This window comes from Microcaecilia unicolor, chromosome 4, assembly GCF_901765095.1.
Source record: "Microcaecilia unicolor chromosome 4, aMicUni1.1, whole genome shotgun sequence".
Lineage (NCBI taxonomy): Eukaryota > Metazoa > Chordata > Amphibia > Gymnophiona > Siphonopidae > Microcaecilia > Microcaecilia unicolor.
Genome location: NC_044034.1, coordinates 172,128,290 through 172,147,340, shown reverse-complemented (window position 1 = coordinate 172,147,340; position 19,051 = coordinate 172,128,290). Strand labels below are relative to the sequence as shown.

The following is a 19,051-nucleotide window of genomic DNA, read 5'->3' as shown; positions in this document are numbered from 1 at the left end:
GCTACCGTGTTCCCCAGGTGGTAATTCCATTTTTGGCGTGCACCCAAAACACGTGGTAGAAAATATTTTCTAGGACAGGGTCATTACCCAGTGGTAATCGGCAGTTGGCGCATGCTGCACACTTACAGCCTGGTTAACGCCACCCACTAAGTCAATGGGTGGTGTTAAAGTCTCAGGCCAAAAATGGACACTCACTGGTTTTCATTTTGCCGCATGTCCATTTTCCGGAACATTAAAAAAATCCCCTTTTGACCAAGTGCCCTCAGCAAGTGGACCAGCCTGCGTCCAAAACACGCGCCTACACCAGCGCAGGCCACTTTTGGGCGTGCCTTAGTAAAAGGGCCCCTGTATATTTAAAAAATTATAGATATCAAGACAGAAGCATTTGAAAAAAAAAGGATAGCAGAAATTCCTAAGGCTAAGGATCTAATTTCATGACTACATAAAATGTAAGACTGTCAAAATTAAGTGAAATTTAAATGTATGAAACAGGAAAGAGATTTTGAAGTGATTGGGAAGACTAGGAGCTTATCTAATCTAATACACTTCTTATATACCGCTACAAAAATGGGGTCCATCTCAGTTTACAGCGTACAATCAAACAGTCAACGGTACATTAAGATAGTGAAACAATCAACTTTACAGAAACAAAAAAGTCTTATGTTTCCTATGACATGATAAATAAAGAGTTCTGATACTAGTAGGAAGAAAGTTCCGGTATAGAATCGCAAAACTAGAAAAGATGGACTTAGCTATCTTAGGGGCCCTTTTACTAAAGGGCTGCTGTGTAGCAACCTGGAGCCACTGCCAGTCCAATGTGGGTGTCGGAGGTAGTTCCAACCCAGTGCATACCATTTCTGGCACTAAATATTGAAAATAATTTCTGCCGGGTTAGTGTGGAACAGGGGCGTAGCCAGCTACCCAATTTTGGGTGGGCCTGGGCCCAAGATGGGCAGAAGAACTCCGCCTTGTCCCACAAGTGATTTGGTCTCTCCCTCTCTCGCCTGTATACCATATGGTCTCTCAAACAACCCCCCCCCCCCCCCCTGCATACCTTTTAAATAGATTTTCACAGGCAGCGAGCAGCAACTAATACACACTGCTCATGTTGGCCCTACAGCATGTATCAGTCACTACTTGTTGCAGGTGAAGATCTATTTACAAGGTATGCAGGAGGGACAGTTGTTGGAAGTTTTCGGCTGGTGGGGCTTGGGAAGAATGCCTGCCAGCCATATCATAGGTGTACTGCTACTGGATGGGCCTAAGCCCAAAGTGGGTGGGCCTGGGCCCACCTAGGCCCACCCTTGGCTACGTCACTGGAGTGGAAGCCCTTATCCTACTACTACTACTTAACATTTCTAGAGCGCTACTAGGGTTACGCAGCGCTGTACAAATTAATAACTAAGGACGGTCCCTGCTCAGAAGAGCTTACAATCTAAAGGACGAAATGTCAAGTTGGGGTAGTCTAGATTTCCTGAGTAGAGGTGTTGTGATTAGGTGCCGAAAGCGACATTGAAGAGGTGGGCTTTGAGCAATGATTTGAAGATGGGTAGGGAGGGGGCCTGGCGTATGGGCTCAGGGAGTTTGTTCCAAGCATGGGGTGAGGCGAGGCAGAAATGGCGGAGCCTAGAGTTGGCGGTGGTGGAGAAGGGTACTGAAAGGAGGGATTTGTCTTGAGAGCGGAGATTACGGGCAGGGACGTAAGGGGAGATGAGGGTAGAGAGTTAAGGAGGGGCTGCAGATCGAGTGCATTTGTAGGTTAGTAGGAGAAGCTTGAACTGTATGCGGTATCTGATCGGAAGCCAGTGACAGTAAGTGCTCCCCTCCCCCCCCTCCCCGAAATGGCTGCACGGCAAGTGCAACCTTACTGTACAGCCATTTTTGGCTATTTTCATCCGCTGTGGTAAAAGGGGCCCTGGTGCACAGGGCCCTTTTTACTGCAGCTTAGTAAAAGGGCCCTTTAGAGTACCAAACTCCCTTTAGGACTATAGACGGTAATATAAGATATTAAATAATTGTAAGGAAAATCTACCCATAGGGGAACTAAGTAGGTCAGTGACTAGAGAGGAAGAGCAGCCATAAATGGCCTGAAAAACTGTACGTACAGATTTGAATAAGATTGTTGCTGCACCGGGAGCCAATATAAGAATAGACGATAAGATGAAATATTATCATATTTCTTCATATTAAAAGTCAGTCTGTTAGAAGTGTTTTGAATAAGCTGCATTTTTTTTAGCAGTTTAGCTGATACACCTAAATAAAGAACATTGCAATAATCCAGGTGTGGAAGCACTAGCATCTGAACTAGCAGAGCATAAACAGGGAAGGCCCATCCGAGGCGATTTGCCGCATTCGCACAGAAGGCGCTGCACGGTGGTGCTGCCGATTTAGAGATTTTTTTTTTAATTTAAATGCAGGGGGCCGGGTGGCAGACAGAAGGGAGCTGAGGGGTAGGTAGGTGGAAACTGGGGACTGCTGTGCCAGCGGCCTGGGAGCAGGAGAGGGAGGCGACAGCAGTAGCGATTGGGGGGCAAGATGGTGGCGATCCTGGGGGGGAGGGGTGTGGCCTTGCCCCAGGGCCTAGCTCAGTCTTTCGGTGGCCCTGCGTTTGGCTGGCAGAAGTCCCAGAAGAGCAAACAATAAGCCTGTAAAAGGACCCCTTAATTTTTTACATGCCACCTGCTATCTCAAAAGCTATTGAAACATTGTGCATTCAGGACATATTTTTCTGAACCTAGAGGGCTCATAATGTAAGGGGCCCTTTTACAAAGTTGTGGCAAAAAGTGGCCGTAGCACAGCCTTACCTGGGTGTTTTCTGCGGGCTAAAGCCACTTTTGCCATGGCCAGAAAATGGGCAATTTTCTATTTTCTGCATAAATGGCCATGTGCTAATGTTTCTATTAGTGGGTAGTCATTACCACGTGGGCCCTTCTTGCCACTTATTTTGTAGGAGGTAAGTGCTCATGCACTAATCAGCGCACAGCAATGTGGCTGCGCTAATTGATTAGAACAGACAGACCCACTCTCCACCCCCTGTAGGGAAAAAATATATATATATATTTTTTAGCGCGTCGTAGCTTGCACATATGTCACTAGTACTGTGGGATGCCTCACCGCACCCTGCAGTACACCACTTTAAATTGCAGTAAGCACGCATTACTGCAGCTTGATAGAAGGGCCCCTAAATATGGAGCTGAGGCAAAATGCCCACATAGTCATAGGCTACGTTTTTTTAAACATATTATGAAATGTGGCTAGTGGACCAAACCCTGATGTAGCAATAATGCGAAACATGTAGGCGAGCGGTCCCATGAGTGATTTGCAATTATGAAGCTAAGTACACTTCAGTACAATGAGTTTATATTTTAAGCTTTCCATAAAATATCAAAAAATGTTTGTACATTAAATTAAAGAATTTGCTGACCGATGAAGAGGCAGGCGAATCAAGAGCATCTTAGCTCTTATGAAACGAGTCGCTGCTGAGGTCTTACAAGCAAAAGCAATGTGATTGTGCCTGTTGTGTTGTTGAGTTTGTATAAAGATATTTAGCACTGGGTACTCAAAGGTTGAAATGACCAGGCTATTGACATTTACACACATTCCTGCCACCTAAAATTAGGCAGCTCCTCCTCTCTTCTCTTTCACTTGTTGGATCTTCTATGATTTTTTTTTTTGTTACATTTGTACCCCGCACTTTCCCACTCATGGCAGGCTCAATGCGGCTTACATGGGGCAATGGAGGGTTAAGTGACTTGCCGGGAGTCACAAGGAGCTGCCTGTGCCTGAAGTGGGAATCAAATTCAGTTCCTCAGAACCAAAGTCCACCACCCTAACCACTAGGCCACTCCTCCACTCCCAAAAAATGAAAGAACAATGGATATAGAACTTTACCTGTATTTCTCATGATTCACTAAAGCTTCAGTTTAAAAAAATGAGATGCCTGTCTAGTGAAGCTGAGCAATAGCTGTGCAGGTTGCAGAAGTTACTAACTATGGGACTAGTCCTGTACCTCTCAAAACTGGTCCACAGCTGTACTGGCAGTTTAAGCTGAGGAAATGTGCTCTGCCCCTGCTTAAGCTGTCTAGTCTTAGAGAAGCACAGATCTCAGATAACACTAAACCACTTCTGAGATGGTGATCCATTGCATGGAAGGATGAGATGAAAATAGTGTCTAATCCTTTTTTTTTTTTTCTGTCCTTTTAAGACGCTCATCACATTTGTGAATAAGCATCTAAATAAACTGAATTTGGAGGTTACAGAGCTGGAGACACAGGTAAGGTCTGAAGTGAGGAACATGTGCTGATATGGGGCATGCCAGTTATAGCTAGGGGTAAATATTCTGCATACTTATCTCATATCAGTTTCTTTTCCATCACACTTAAGTGAATAGTCCATTTAAGTAGCCAATAAGGGCATTATTCTATAAAGGTTTTTCTCCTAAATTTATGCTCTTAAATTACGAGCATACTCTATGCTCCAAAATAGATTAAGCTTGTAATTTAGGAGCATGACCTTTATAGAATAAGGCCCTAAATGGATATCATAGATGTCCAATACCTTCACGGTAATGGTAGAGCTCTGGGTCCTAGTATGTCAAGACTGTATCTATATCGACCTGGGCTTCATTTTTCGCTTTTCCATATCTGTGTGTTTCTCCCCCAAAGAGCTTGGCAGACAGTGGAAGCCACTTCTGATTTCCTGTTTGGTTAAAGCATCCCTAATCTTGGGATTGTCTCCATTCAATCCCAGTAAATTTATGCACATATAGAGCAGCATTTTAGAAAGGACATGCAAACTGGAATTGAGACATTCAGGTCGGGAGATCTCCTTCCGCTACTATTTTAGAACAGGAGCTGCTGACGTAGAACTTGTTCTAAAATACATGTAGAAATAAACTTTTATGGTCAGGAGACACATCCATTTAAAAATATTAAATATCTATAATATCATCAAGCCACAGGCACATAAATAACTATATTCTGAAATAGCAACATAAACGTCTGTCTGCCATTTTAGAAACACAAAGATTTATTTTTCCCGAAGCTGTCGCACAGCCCAGTATCTCTAGCCAGTTTTGAAGAGGAGAGGGAAGACAAATGAACCACTGAGGGATCAAGGGAGTGACCTTCCTTAATCCCTCAAGTGGAGTGCTGCTCAATTTGAGCACTTTTCTGAAACCGAGATGTCCCAGGTAGCAGGTGTAAATCTCCATGTTGATCCTTTTGGACACAGATGTATATTTCTATTCTGAAATGAGGAATACATGTTTATTTTTTTAGGCCTGCTCTAAAACACAGCCAGACCATGCCCCTTGCCAAACGCATATTTTTCAGTTTTACTCTTGTATATTCCCACTTTAATGTTTATGCAATATAAACATCTAAATGCCGGTTTATATAGGTCTAAAACATGAAAGTAAACGCCATAGGCACATATGTTTGCATTCATATTAGGAGAGAGGTTTCAGAAACGATAAAGACTGATTTACCTGTGGAAATGCTTTTTAAAAGTGCCCTCTCTGTGATATCAGCATTTATATAACATTAAAGCAAACCATAAAACATATTTCAGTAAGTAACATGTAGAGGGGCAGTATAGAAAGGTCGTCCATGTGCTGGAAACGTCTTGTATGAGCATCCATTTTACAAACTGAGGGGGGTCCTTTTACCAAGCTGGGGGAAAAAAGGCCCTGAACTAGTGGCGGGGCCATTTTTCCCGCATGCCAGGGCCCTTTATACCACAACGGGTAAAAAGCCCACAAACAAACATGGCCATGTGGTAAGAGAACTCTTACTGTGTGGCCATGAGCTGGGGAGCCCTTACTGCCACTCACTGAGGTGGCGATAAGGACTCCCGCGGTAACAGGGCAGAGTGCAGCGATGCCTGATTACTGCCGGGTTACTGCCGCGTAAGCCATTTCCAGGGGTTTTCTTTTTCTTCCGGAAATGGTGCGTGCTCAGAGTGAAACTACCGCTGGCAGCTGCATTGGGCTGGCGGTAGTCCTGATTTAGCCAACACATTGTAAAAGACCCCCTAAAACAGCCAAATTATAAAAGGGAGGGGGGAGAATGAGGAACATGGACATCTCTGTGGCAGCAGAGGAAAATGGCCACAAAGACATCCATGTGTAGGAATGGCCTAGTGGTTAAAGTGGGCAGCTGAAATACAGCAGAGATTCAGAGGGTGCTGGTTCAAGTCCCACTGCTTTTTATAATTTTGGGGTTGGTTTGTTTGGGTTTGTTTTGGAGTTTTTTTTAAACTTGTGAGCGCTCAGTTTTCTCCATTGACAGGAGAACTGCTCAATCAGAGCACCTTTCTGTAATCTGGACATGCCAAGTACCAAGTCTAAATGTGGACGTCCATCTTTTAAAATTTGGACGTTCCTTTCCCTTCTGTGATCAGAGTTGGATGTCCATATTTTGCCCCCTTCCTATTCCCACCCAAAATATGCCCAGACCAGTCACCTTTGCCATATGGACATACTGCAGTGTTAGACATCCATAACCTTGCCTTTGTAAAATTGGGATTTGGACATCTATGCAATAAGAATGTCTAAATGCTGGTTTTCAAATGTGCAAAACAAAAATAGAGCTTCTAAAAAAATCACTATAGTAACATAATAGATGACGGCAGATAAAGACCTGCACAGTACATCCAGTCTGCCCAATAAGACATATATCTTCTATTATCTGTAAGTGACTACATGCAATTTAGAAACCTGATTAAATTAGAATAGAAAATAATAATGTTTTTTAGATGTTTCTCATCTCATAATTACTGTACTTTTAAAATGTTTTACTGCATTATGTATTTTATTTTATTATACCTATTGTATTTCCTGATAGTGATCATCAGTTTCTATGTGTGATCCGCATAGAACCACAAGCTTATTGAGGAATACGATGATGTTATTATTATTATATGCATACTTGATCTGTCCTTGCCATTTTCAGTGTTGCCCAGCATGGGCTTTAATTCCCAACAACTGAAGTTGTCGTCAAAGCCCACTCAAGCCCAACCAGATCTCTCTTGTCACAATCAGGCCACAAACTGTAGAAGTCTGCCCAGCGCTGGTCTTATTCCCCAATTATTGGAGTTGCTGCCTTAGCACCGCTAAGTTTTTTGTTTGTTTGTAATTGTTTCCATATGAAAATCTTTTGTGCTTATCCCATGCATTCTTGAATTCTGTTAACATTTTTTTTCTCCACCACCGTCTTCAACTGTTTACCCTTCTTGTTAGATAGAACAGGCTCCTACCTGGTGCCCAGCCACAGAATTGCCCTCTAAATGGCCAAACTTTGTGTGTTTTTATATAAAGGGATGTAGCTAGAGTTGTGGCAGCTGTCAGATGGAAAATTTACCTCAGCATGAATAGAAAGCATATACACACGAGGAAAATGGGCAAACTTGTGTCAGTCATATCCTTTCAGTAAAATGTATAGAATTAAAAAGAAAATATTAATTCATTTTTCTGAAAATACATTCCCAAGAACCCATTCCCTCACAAGACTTGAATATCGCAGTACATTTTCCCAAGAAAGACCCAGGACCTGAAAAGGGAGGAAAAAATCACATAGCAATGTAATCTTTGTATGAGTGTGTAAAAAAGTAATACCGAATAAAAAGAAACCAAGTCCTCAGCTCAGACATGGGACTCATTTTCATCCTTAGCTCAAGTATAAACCATTTCTTTGTGCTTTGACTCCAGTTTTAATGACACTAGCAAGCAAATGAGGTTTTGTCATTGAAACATTTTGTATTATGTAGATTAAACGGTCACATGTGACCAGGAAAAAATTTGCATTTGGTGCATGAACTCAAAATTGTTCTGATTTCTTTCAGTTTGCAGATGGTGTGTATCTGGTACTACTAATGGGCCTTCTGGAAGGCTACTTTGTGCCTCTTCACAATTTCTTCCTCACTCCGGATAGCTTTGAGCAAAAGGTATCTTTGATCCATTGTTTTTTTCCAAATAGAGAGGGGCCATTTCCTTATCTATAGATACATAGATATAAATAAATAGTGTATGGGAAGTCTCATTTTAAATAGAACATAAAAATTGGAATTGAGACATCCAGGTCAAGACATATCCAGTTTCAGCAGTACTTTAGAAAAGCATCATCTGACAGAGCCTGTTCTAAAATACATGCACAAATGCACACTTATATGTCAGTTGTCAATGTTTAAAATATCACTAGAGGCAACTTTGTATGTCTAAGTGTCAGCACTAATGTGTAAAAAGGGTATTTGTACACACAGGGGTCCTTTTACTAAGGTGTGCTGAAAAATGGGCTGCAGTAGTGTGGGTGCTTGTTATGGACGTACGCAGATTCATTTTTCAGTGCACCTGTAAAAAAGGCCTTTTTAAAATTTTTGCCGAAAATGGACGTGTGACAAAATAAAAATTGGTATGCATCCATTTGGGGTCTGAGACCTTACCACCAGCCATTGACTTTGCGGTAAGATCTCTCGCGTTAACCGTGCAGTAATCACCTATGCGCGTCAAGTCGGAGTTACCGCATGATTTTAGCCACGCGCCAGAAAATAAAATATATTTTCTGGCGCGTGTCAAAAATGAAATTACCACATGGGCCATGCGGTAGCTGGGCGGCAACTCTGAATTTGCGCACGTAGCGCCTACGCGGCTTAGTAAAAGGGCCCCATAGTGTTTAAGTACCGATGCTTATATGTTTGTCTACCATTTGGGAAATCTACACATTTAAATTAAGTACAAAGGCCGCAATCTTTCTGCACTGTCGGTTTCAAAGAGGAAAAAACACTGCGGGATTTAGGGGGAGACCTTCCTTAATCCCTCCTGTAAAGCACTTTACAAAGCCTATTCTGTACATAAGTATTGCCATACTGGGAAAGACCAAAGGTCCAACAGTGGCCAATCCAGGTCACAAATACCTGGCAAGATCCCAAAAAAGTACAAAAAATTCTATACTGCTTATCCCAGAAATAGTGGATTTTCCTCAAGTCCATTTAATAATGGTCTATGGACTTTTCCTTTAGGAAGCTGTCCAAACCTTTTTAAAACTCTGCTAAGCTAACCGCCTTTACCACATTCTCTGGCAATGAATTCCAGAGTTTAATTACACGTTGAGTGAAGAAAAATGTTAGACGTGTTAATACCTGGTTATGCTAGTATTCTATAAGGAAAGGAAGCACCTACCACACATCCTCCTAGAGGTGGTTAGTTTAAAGAACTTCCCCCTAATTGCATAAAGGTACACAAGGAGGGGCATAATCGAATGGGGCGCCCACGTTTTCCTGAGGACGTCCCCGCAGGACATCCCCGCGAAGGGGCGGGGAAACCCGTATTATCGAAACAAGATGGCGTCCATCTTTCATTTCGATAATATAGTCATGGACGCCCGACCTTAGAGATGGTCGTCCTTAGAGATGGTCATCCCCGATTTTCGGCAATAATGGAAACCGAGAACGCCCATCTCAGAAACGACCAAATCCAAGCCATTTGGTCGTGGGAGGAGCCAGCATTCGTAGTGCACTGGTCCCCCTCACATGCCAGGACACCAACCGGGCACCCTAGGGGGCACTGCAGTGGACATCAGAAAAAGCTCCCAGGTGCATAGCTCCTTTACCTTGTGTGCTGAGCCCCCCCAAACCCACTCCCCACATCTGTACACCACTACCTTAGCCCTTAGGGATGAAGGGGGGCACCTACATGTAGGTACAGTGGGTTTGTGGTGGGTTTTGAGGGCTCACATTTACCACCACAAGTGGAACAGGTTGGGGAGGGGGGATGGGCTTGGGTCCGCTTCCCTGAAGTGCACTGCAGTACCCACTAAAACTGCTCTAGGGACCTGCATACTGCTGTCGTGGAGCTGGGTATGATATTTGAGGCTGGCATAGAGGCTGGAAAAAATATTTAATTTTTTTTTTTAGGGTGGGAGAGGGTTAGTGACCACTGGGGGAGTAAGGGGAGGTCAGCCCCGATTCCCTCTGGTGGTCATGTGGTCATTTAGGGCACATTTTTGTGGCTTGGTCGTAAAAAAAGAAAGGACCAAGTAAAGTCGTCCAAGTGTTCATCAGGGATGCCCTTCTTTTTTCCATTATCGGCTGAGGAAGCCCATATTTTAAGCACGCCCCAGTCCCACCTTCACTATGCTTCCGACACACACCCATGAACTTTGGTTGTCCCCGCGATGGAAAGCAGTTGAGAACGCCCAAAATCGGCTTTCGATTATGCCGATTTGGGCAGCCCTGTGAAAAGGACGCCCATCTTCCGATTTGTGTCGAAAGATGGGTGCCCTTCTCTTTCGAAAATAAGCCTGATAGTGACAAGAAAGTATATGCTTTTATGCAACCCCTGTGTAGGAATTCCGAGCGGGCACAGTCCTGAAGAGTACAGATTTGTTTATAAAATAAGGCATGTATATTTACACTTACTCTTCAGCAGACGCAAGTCTGTTCAGCTGCATTTTTTTGTGATTTCTACGGTTTTTATAAAGACACATACATGCCTGTATAGGCTCAGGAGTAATCTAAGGAAATACTTTTTCATGGAAAGGGTGGTGGATGCGTGGAATCACCTCTTGGTGGAGGTGGTGGAGACGAGGACTGTGTCTGAATTTAAGAAAGCGTGAGACAGGCACATGGGATCTCTTAAGGAAAGGAGGAAATAGTGGTTGATATGGATGGGCAGACTGGAAGAGTCATTTGGCTCTTATCTGCTGTCATGTTTCTATGTCTCTTTTAAGCCTGCAACTAGTGGGAAAATGTGGGGTACAAATGTATTAAATTCATTAATTAATTAAAACCATAAATAATCTGAAAAGCAGTAGTTCAAAGTTTGAATTTTGCCCTGGCCTCAACCGGCAGCCAGTGCAACCTCCTCAGCAGTAGAGTGGCTGCTGTAAAACAGCCAACTGAGAAAATCAGACATGCTGCTGTATTTTGCATGAGCTGAAGATTTCTGATGTGTCTTTGTGCAACCATTAAAAATAATATTACAAAAGTCCAGTCTAGACAAGGTCAAAGCTTGAACCAGTAATCTGTGTTTATCAGGCTCAAAGTAGTTCCAGATCATTATTTTTCTCAAGGTCTTAGTTCCAGATCATTCTCAGTTTTCTCAAGGTATAGAAGGACTTCTTAATTGAGGACTTTACATGAATAGAAAAAAGCGAGTAAACTGTCTACCTCCACCCCCAAAACTCTAGAGCAAAAATCAAGAGAAGACATTCGCTGCAATAGAAAACTGTACAGGAAATTGTGACGAGTCAAACAAACCCAGCTAGAAGAATTTAGTTTTTTTTCTGGGTTTAATTTAAGTCTATACTCAAAAAGGGAGGGGGGATGGCAGAAAAAGTAGGGACAGTCTTGAGGGTGAAGTCTTACAGATGGATCAAAGTCCTAGTTTAAAAGCCACATCTTAAGCACGTTCTTGAATTTTGCCGTAGATGTTAGAGTACAAAGTTTGAATGGCAAAGCATTTTGTAAAGGACCTAAATAGAAAGTGGGAAGGGGAAAGTGGATGAGATTTAATATACCACCTTTCTGTGGTTACAATCAAAGCGGTTTACATATTATATACAGGTACCTATTTTGTACTTGGACCAATGGAGGGTTAAGTGACTTGACCAGGGTCACATGGAGCTGCAGTGGGAATGAAACCCGTTTCCTCTGCTTCTCAGACCAGTGCACTAACCATTAGGCTACTCCTCCATAGAAGAATGCTGTATCTCTGGATATGTCAAGTCGTAAATGACATATTTATTTATTTATTTATTTGCTGCATTTGTATCCCACATTTTCCCACCTCTTTCCAGGCTCAATGTGGCTTACATTATGCCGCCATGACAATCGTCATTAACGGAATGAGAAGAACAGAGTATAGTTTCAATTAAGGTACATGAGATAAAGAAAATTAGAGGAAAGAAATAATACATTACAGATACGCAAAAAGTAGGATAGAGTATAGCGAATAATTAATAACAGTGTGATTAAAGTAGCCGATTTAAGGAATACAGTATTAATTAGTTCTGATACAGATGTGGAATGAGTCTTTTATGAAGGATTATTATTATGTCTCATTGAATAAGTTTGTTTTCAGTGACCTCCGAAAGGCTGTCAGATCATGTGATATTTTCAAGGCATTCGGCAATGCATTTCAACGTTAGGCGCAGATGTAGGAGAAGCTAGATGCATATAATGATTTGTATTTAAGTCCTTTGCAAGTAGGGTAATGGAGGTTTAAGAAAGTACGTGAAGAACGTTTTGTGTTTCTTGCTGGTAGATCTATAAGGTCTAACATATAAGTTGGGGCCTCTCTGTGGATGAATTTATGAGCCAAGGTGCAAATCTTGAATGTAATGCAGTCTGTTAGTGGGAGCCAGTGTAATTTTTTTCCTGTGGGGTCTGGCACTTCCATATTTCGCTTTTCCAAATATGAATCTGGCTGCAGTATTTTGGGCTGTCTGGAGTCCCTTAATAATTTGGGCTTTACATCCGGCATAGATTTCCTCAGATATTCTAAGATTTTGCATCTAGCTCAGTGTAGCAGCCAAAGTTAACAATCATTAAGTGCAAAACCTCTGCGTTAACCTTTGGGGGCTTTCCCAGCCCTTTCCCATGCAATTAACAGAAAAATGATCGCTAACACATTTTTACTGCATGGCAGATGATGCAGAATGCTGTTATCCATCACTTAAAAGGCTACTGGTACAGTGACAGCCTCTGGCCCCACCCATTCCATGTCCTCTAAGAATTTCTGTGGTATTTATTTATACAATTTGTTATGCCGCCCTTCTAGTACACAAATCGGAGCAGTTTACAAAAACATCCAGAACTACAAAACATAAACCTAATCCCAAAGTACTCCATTCAAATTCCTTAAAAGTAATAAAACAAAAAATAAAAATGGCAAAATATAACCCTATTGATACCTCTAAGACACTCGTCTCACAACAGAGGGAGAGTGCCAGTCGAACTACTTGGGAGAGCAGGCAGGCAGGGGAGTAATATAATAAATCAGAGAGATATGCTGGATTGTTAGTAAATAGAGGCCGATTAACATTTAGAATTTATATTTGATTCTGATAGCATATTAGTAGCCATTTCGCTAATAATAGTGTTATATGGTCATGGCGACTGGCCTTACATTGAACATGTTGTAGCCTCAAAGAGATTTGATCAGCAAACCACTATAAAGCACATTGAAATAGTCAATACTAGAGGTGACTAAAGTAAGGATTATCTAAATTGAACCAAGACCATGTAGTACCAAAAAAGAACCAAAACTGAATAAACAACTTTATTGATCTGAAGAAGAAATGAAAGTTTTTGATCAAAGATGACAGCTAAGATCTGCAGATCCTTATGAAATGGCAATGAAGTGTCTTTAATAGTAAGAGAAGTCAGGTTTGCTGATTCAACTAGTCAATAGCTGACTTAATGGTTTCTCTTTGGGGGGGGGGGGGAGCAAAGTCTCAAAATGGTCTAATTTTGCACATTCTATGATAGTAATGAACCTGACTCCAAAGCCAGGATATGTGAAATATGATCTTGGTCCCTCAAATTTAAACTAGTGTTAATATTATGCCTGGTAGAGTTTCCTTTTGGAGCTCATAGGATATTTTGCAGCTTTCCCATTTAACCTGTGTTTCTTTACCTAAAAGGCTTGGATTCAGGAGCTCCCGGATGTCCCCAGGTTACTTGGATGGGAAGCATTTTGTAAGGTGACAGGACTTTGAAGCCCAGCTTTGATTTCCTCTTCTACTGACATTTTCTTCATTCTTTTGCCAGGTTCTTAATGTGTCCTTTTCATTTGAATTAATGCAAGATGGAGGTTTAGAGAAACCAAAACCTAGACCTGAAGGTATCTATGGATTTTGTTGCAATTATAATTAATAATGAGTTGCCTTTCTGTGTTCATGCTTAAATATCACTATTTTATGGGAAAGCTATATTCTGTACTACTACCTTTATTATATGAAATCCATTAACTGGATGGGATCTATGCTTTCTCATGCATGCTTTGAATCGTGTTGTCTAATTTAGCTTAAGAGTGAGGAGATGGCTCATGAATGGAAAGTGACCCACCATATGACTATATTCTACTTTCAACCACTAAGTTACTCATTCAGTGCTGACTGTATTTCCCTTTGTGCACAGGGAGATTAATCTTCAAAACCATTTCTGCAGGTGAAATACTGCTTTATCCTTGTGAAAGCGCTTGAATAGAATCGTCTGCCCTGTATGCAGATGAAATTGCATGGTTACTTCCATTTTACTATATTTTTACCTTGTGTGGGGGGGGGAGGTGTGTTGGGGATGTAAATGTGCATGGATATTTTTTTCCTGCGATAATTTACAAAATGAAATTGCATGCAACTTTTACTTTCACTCACTATGTTACGTTATGTTACTTTGAAAACCCCTGCAAAATCTGTGGCATGAAAAGCATACTCCTTCTTGTCACCAGTGTGGGCAGTTATAAAATGAATATTCGGAATGACATGATGCAGAAACCTTCAGATTCATTAGCAGCCCATTCACCATTGCTCTCACCCCACTCTACACCCATACCTCAACATGTGGCCATTTGACATATAGAAGTGCAGGTTTGGGTCAGCTAATATGCATGTTATAATCTTATAAATATTCAGTAAGGATAGATGTAAAGTCCCATTTCTATTCGGAACATAAAGATCAAAATTAAGATATCCCAGGCTTCATCTTAAAGGGGCCAGGCTAAACTACTACAAGTACAAATCCCCACCGGAGGTCCCCCCTCCCAATCCAATCCCTCCCAAAACTGAAGAGTCTTCCCCGGGCCTACCTTTCAGTATCCCTGATCCTTAGAGGGGTCGAGCAGGTGTGATCTCCTAGCCAACACCAATTTCAAAATGGCACTGGTTACTCCTAGCAGTACTAAGGGTCATATTTCCCTATAAGGGCAAAAAAGGGATCTGAATTGGGAGGAGACCTCTGGTGGGGGGTTGGGGGGCCGCACCTCCCAGTAACTTGGTCTGGCTCTTTTGATGCACCCGGGAGCACTGGGCCAAACGATGCAGCCGACACTCCTAGGATGGTGAAATAACCTCAGCTTTCTGCTGGGATTATTTTTCCAGCTCTAAAGCAGCTTGCAGTCAATAGGATTCACATAATGATGAGCTACTTTACATGCATTTGCATGTTTTCAGTCTCATTACTGTGTACCCAACAGTGACTTAAAGAACGCTGCATAACAGCAACCTGTGTAATAGCCCTTTAACACACATTAATAAGGGACAAGTATTGCAGGTTATCACCATAACACAGTTTGATAACTCCCATCCCCCCCCCCCCACCCATTTACACCTGGCAATGCTCCTAAAATAAGAGCCAAAATCTTTGGAGCTGCAAGCACTTGCATACAAACGAGAACAGCCATCTCTTTCCTTCCCAATATCTTCCATTAAAGGCCTGGTGGAAGAGCCAAGCTTTCACCTGCTTCCTGAACTACAGATAGTCTTGTGTTAAGCAAAGCCTTTCAGGGAGTGCATTCCAGAGTGTGAGTGCTACTCCAGAGAAGGCTCGCTTGTGGGTATCACATCCTGTAATGTCTTTTTGAGAGGGAATGGTTAGGGATGCCCCTTGGGAGAACCTTAGTGTCCTTGGAGGTGTGTAGAGGGTCATCCTGTTCTTCAAATACTTGGGGCCATAAGAATAAACATTCCTTTTGTCAATTTGGGTTGTTAGAAGGCCATGCTTTTATAGCTTTGCTTACCCATTAAATCACAGAAGTTTCTATCTGTGTAGTTATAAAATTACCCCTAAATATGAGGTGTTATTATTTTTATTACTGACTAGTAAAAAAGGCCCGTTTCTGACACAAATGAAACGGGCACTAGCAAGGTTTTCCTCGGAGTGTGTATGTTTGGGAGAGTGTATGTGAGAGTGACTGTGTGAGAGACAGAGTGAAAGTGTGAGTGTGTGTGTGTGAGAGAGAGAGTGAGTCTGGGTGTGAGTGTGTTTGTGAGAGAGTGTGTGTGTGAGAATGAGAGTGTGTGCAAATGTGTATGTGAGACACAGTGTGAGTGAGAGTGTGTGTGTGTGTGCGAGAGAGAGAGTGTGTGTGAGACACAGATTCTCTGTGAGAGTGAGTGTATGAGACCAAGCGAGTGTGTGAGTGACTGTGTGGCACATAGAGAGTGAATGTGATACAGTGTGAGACAGAGTGTGTGAGACTGTGAGTCAGAAAGACATTGTATATGAGAGAGAAAGTGTGAGCCCTGCCCTCCCAATCCATGCCCATCTGTCCCCTGCCCCCTCCATTCATCCTTTTCCAGCAATTCCCCTCTCCCTGAGCCCTGCCCTCCCAATCCATGCCCATCCATGCTCCTCTGTCATCTGCCCCCTCCATTCATCCCTATCCAGCAATTCCCCTCTCTCCCTGAGCCCTGCCTTGCAATCCATATCCATCCATGCCCATCTGTCCCCTCCATTCATCCCTATCCAGCAATTCCCCTCTCTCCCTGAGCCCTGCCCTCCCAATCCATGCCCATCCATGCTCCTCTGTCACCTGCCCCTCCATTCATCCCTATCCAGCAATTCCCTTCTCTTCCTGAGCCCTGCCCTGCAATCCATATCTATCCATGCCCATCTGTCCCCTCCATTCATCCCTATCCAGCAATTCCCCTCTCTCCCTGAGCCCTGCCCTCCCAATCCATGCCCATCCATGCTCCTCTGTCCCCTGCCCCCTCCATTCATCCCTTTCCAGCAATTCCCCTCTCTCCCTGAGCCCTGCCCTCCCAATCCATGCCCATCCATGCTCCTCTGTCCCCTGCCCCCTCCATTCATCCCTTTCCAGCAATTCCCCTCTCTCCCTGAGCCCTGCCCTCCCTATCCATGCCCATCCATGCTCTTCTGTCCCCTGCCCCCTCCATTCATCCTTTTCCAGCAATTCCCCTCTCTCCCTAACATGACCCCCCCTCGCATCCATGCTCCTCTCTCTCCCATGTCCCAGCCTGGCCCTCCCTCTTCTCCCCCCCCTTCGCATCCATGCCCCCCCCCTTCGCATCCATGCTGTCGTTTCTCCCCTGCCCTTCTGCTCCCATTGTTCAACTTTACTGCCCACCCTCTTCTCTCCCCCCAACATCCCTTTTTTTTTTTTCTTTTTAAATTTACCTCCGTGGCGGTTCCGGCAGCGCAGCGTCAGGGAAGGAGGCGGCGCTCCAGACGTCTAGCCTTCCCTTCGCTGTGTTCCGCCTTCTTCTGACGTCATCCTTGACGTCAGAAGAAGGCGGAACACAGCGAAGGGAAGGCTAGAGACGTCGGGAGCGCCGCCTCCTTCCCTGACGCTGCGTTGCCGGAACCGCCACCACGGAGGTAAATCTAATATAATAAAATGCACCGTGCGTGGGTGCGATCCGTTTGTTTGTTTTTTTTTTCCGCCCTCGACGTTTGACGCGAGGGCGGGGCAGAGACAGCTGGCTGGCTTCACACCATGAATCCACGAACCCTACAGCCAGGGAGTGTTTGAGTGACTTCAGAACGTTGTCTTCAGAACATTCACGGTGCGTTTTATTATATTAGATGTGTACTAATTACTTTGTCTAGGATTTTCTTTGTCAGCACTTTTAAATATTCATGTAGTATCTTAAGAAGTTTCCTTGGACTACCTCGGATTCTGTTCTTTTCCAGTTTTGGTTTGGGTCATGTTTTTCTAAGTATAAAACCCATACCCATACTAGGAAATAGAATTCCCTACCAAAGTCACTCAAATATGTTAGTGACTACTTGAAATTCTGTAAATTGTTGAAATCAGTCTTATTTAGTAAATTCTTCGCCACTGTCGGTGATTGTCTTTTAGTTAATTTGTTATTTCAAAATGAGTCATCATACTGCGTGGATGTTTTTACCAATTATTGTTTTGTATTTTCGTTATAGTTCTCTTATTGTAATTTGCTTTAAAAGTTTAATGTAAGCCACATTGAACCCAAACTTATTTGGGATAATGTGGAGTACAAAATGGCATAAATACTCAGCATATGTTATATAAAAAAAAGATGCATTATGTTATTGCCTATGTATTCTAGCAATTAAATACATAGGCATAACTTCACAATATAAAAAAGCACAAACGATTCACTGCCCCCCACCCCCCTTCCCCGATATTCAGCCTGCCATGAGCTCAATTTAACCCAGATATTGAATGCTGGGTCAAGTTCAAGTACTGGAATTGAAAACCCAGGTCATCTGCAGACCTGGAAGTTGTGCAGGTGCCAGCTGATATTCAATTGTAGCCAGGCAGAGTTAGGACTACATTTTTGCATGGTCCGGCTTGCCCATTTAGCTAGCAGCACTGAATATTGATAACTTACTTGGTATCAAGGCTCTTTTCAGCCAATCAAAGGTCTTAAAGAAATGCCAGGATAAGTGTCGACAAAAGGCAGTGTAATCAGAACATTATGGAATCGTGTAGGGGGAGGGTATTTCTGACTCTTCTTTGAATCTAAGCTGTACAATTTTTATTCAATTCCAGATATCGTCAACTGCGATTTGAAGTCGACGCTGAGAGTGCTTTACAACTTGTTTACCAAATACCGAAGTGTGGAATAAGGAAGACTTGAATATTTCGTAGAAAGGACAGAGGTCAATGAAACAACCTTTAAAACCGTGACGTTTTCAAGTATTCCACTGTACACTGACATGTGAAATCCAAAGGAGCATAACTGAAAATGTGCAGATTATTTCTTTATCGACCATGTGCTGTGTCTGATTTTGATGCACAGAAGCTGAAGTAGATTTGTGTGACGTGGAGGGGCATTTTCGATATGACGTCTAAGTCCGACTTTAGACGTTTTGCAAAAAACGTCCAAAATCTGAATAAGAAAGAAGTTCATTTTCCAAAAAGAAAAACATCTATCTTTTGTTTTAGAAAATACTGTTTCTAACAAGGTTTTTTGCTTAGGACGTTTTGTTTTTTGGTCCATTTTCAAAACAAAAACGTCCAAATGGGATGTAGGAGGGGCCAGCATTTTTAGTAGACTGGTCTCCCAGACATTCCAGAAGATAAATAGGGCACCCTAGTGGACTTCAAAAA

General features: G+C 42.8%; 1 protein-coding gene across 2 annotated transcripts in view; it reads left to right on the top strand.

The window, feature by feature from the left end:
* PARVA (parvin alpha) overlaps positions 1–18,837 on the top strand; it is a 137,319-nt gene extending 118,482 nt beyond the window's left edge. For both annotated transcript variants that reach the window (XM_030200973.1, XM_030200974.1), the window contains exons 10-13: positions 4,205–4,273; positions 7,843–7,944; positions 13,768–13,840; positions 18,491–18,837. In XM_030200973.1, the coding sequence (XP_030056833.1) occupies positions 4,205–4,273; positions 7,843–7,944; positions 13,768–13,840; positions 18,491–18,567 (321 nt within the window). In that variant the 3' untranslated portion in view covers positions 18,568–18,837. The remainder of the gene's footprint in view (positions 1–4,204; positions 4,274–7,842; positions 7,945–13,767; positions 13,841–18,490) is intronic.
* Positions 18,838–19,051: the final 214 nt, after the last annotated feature.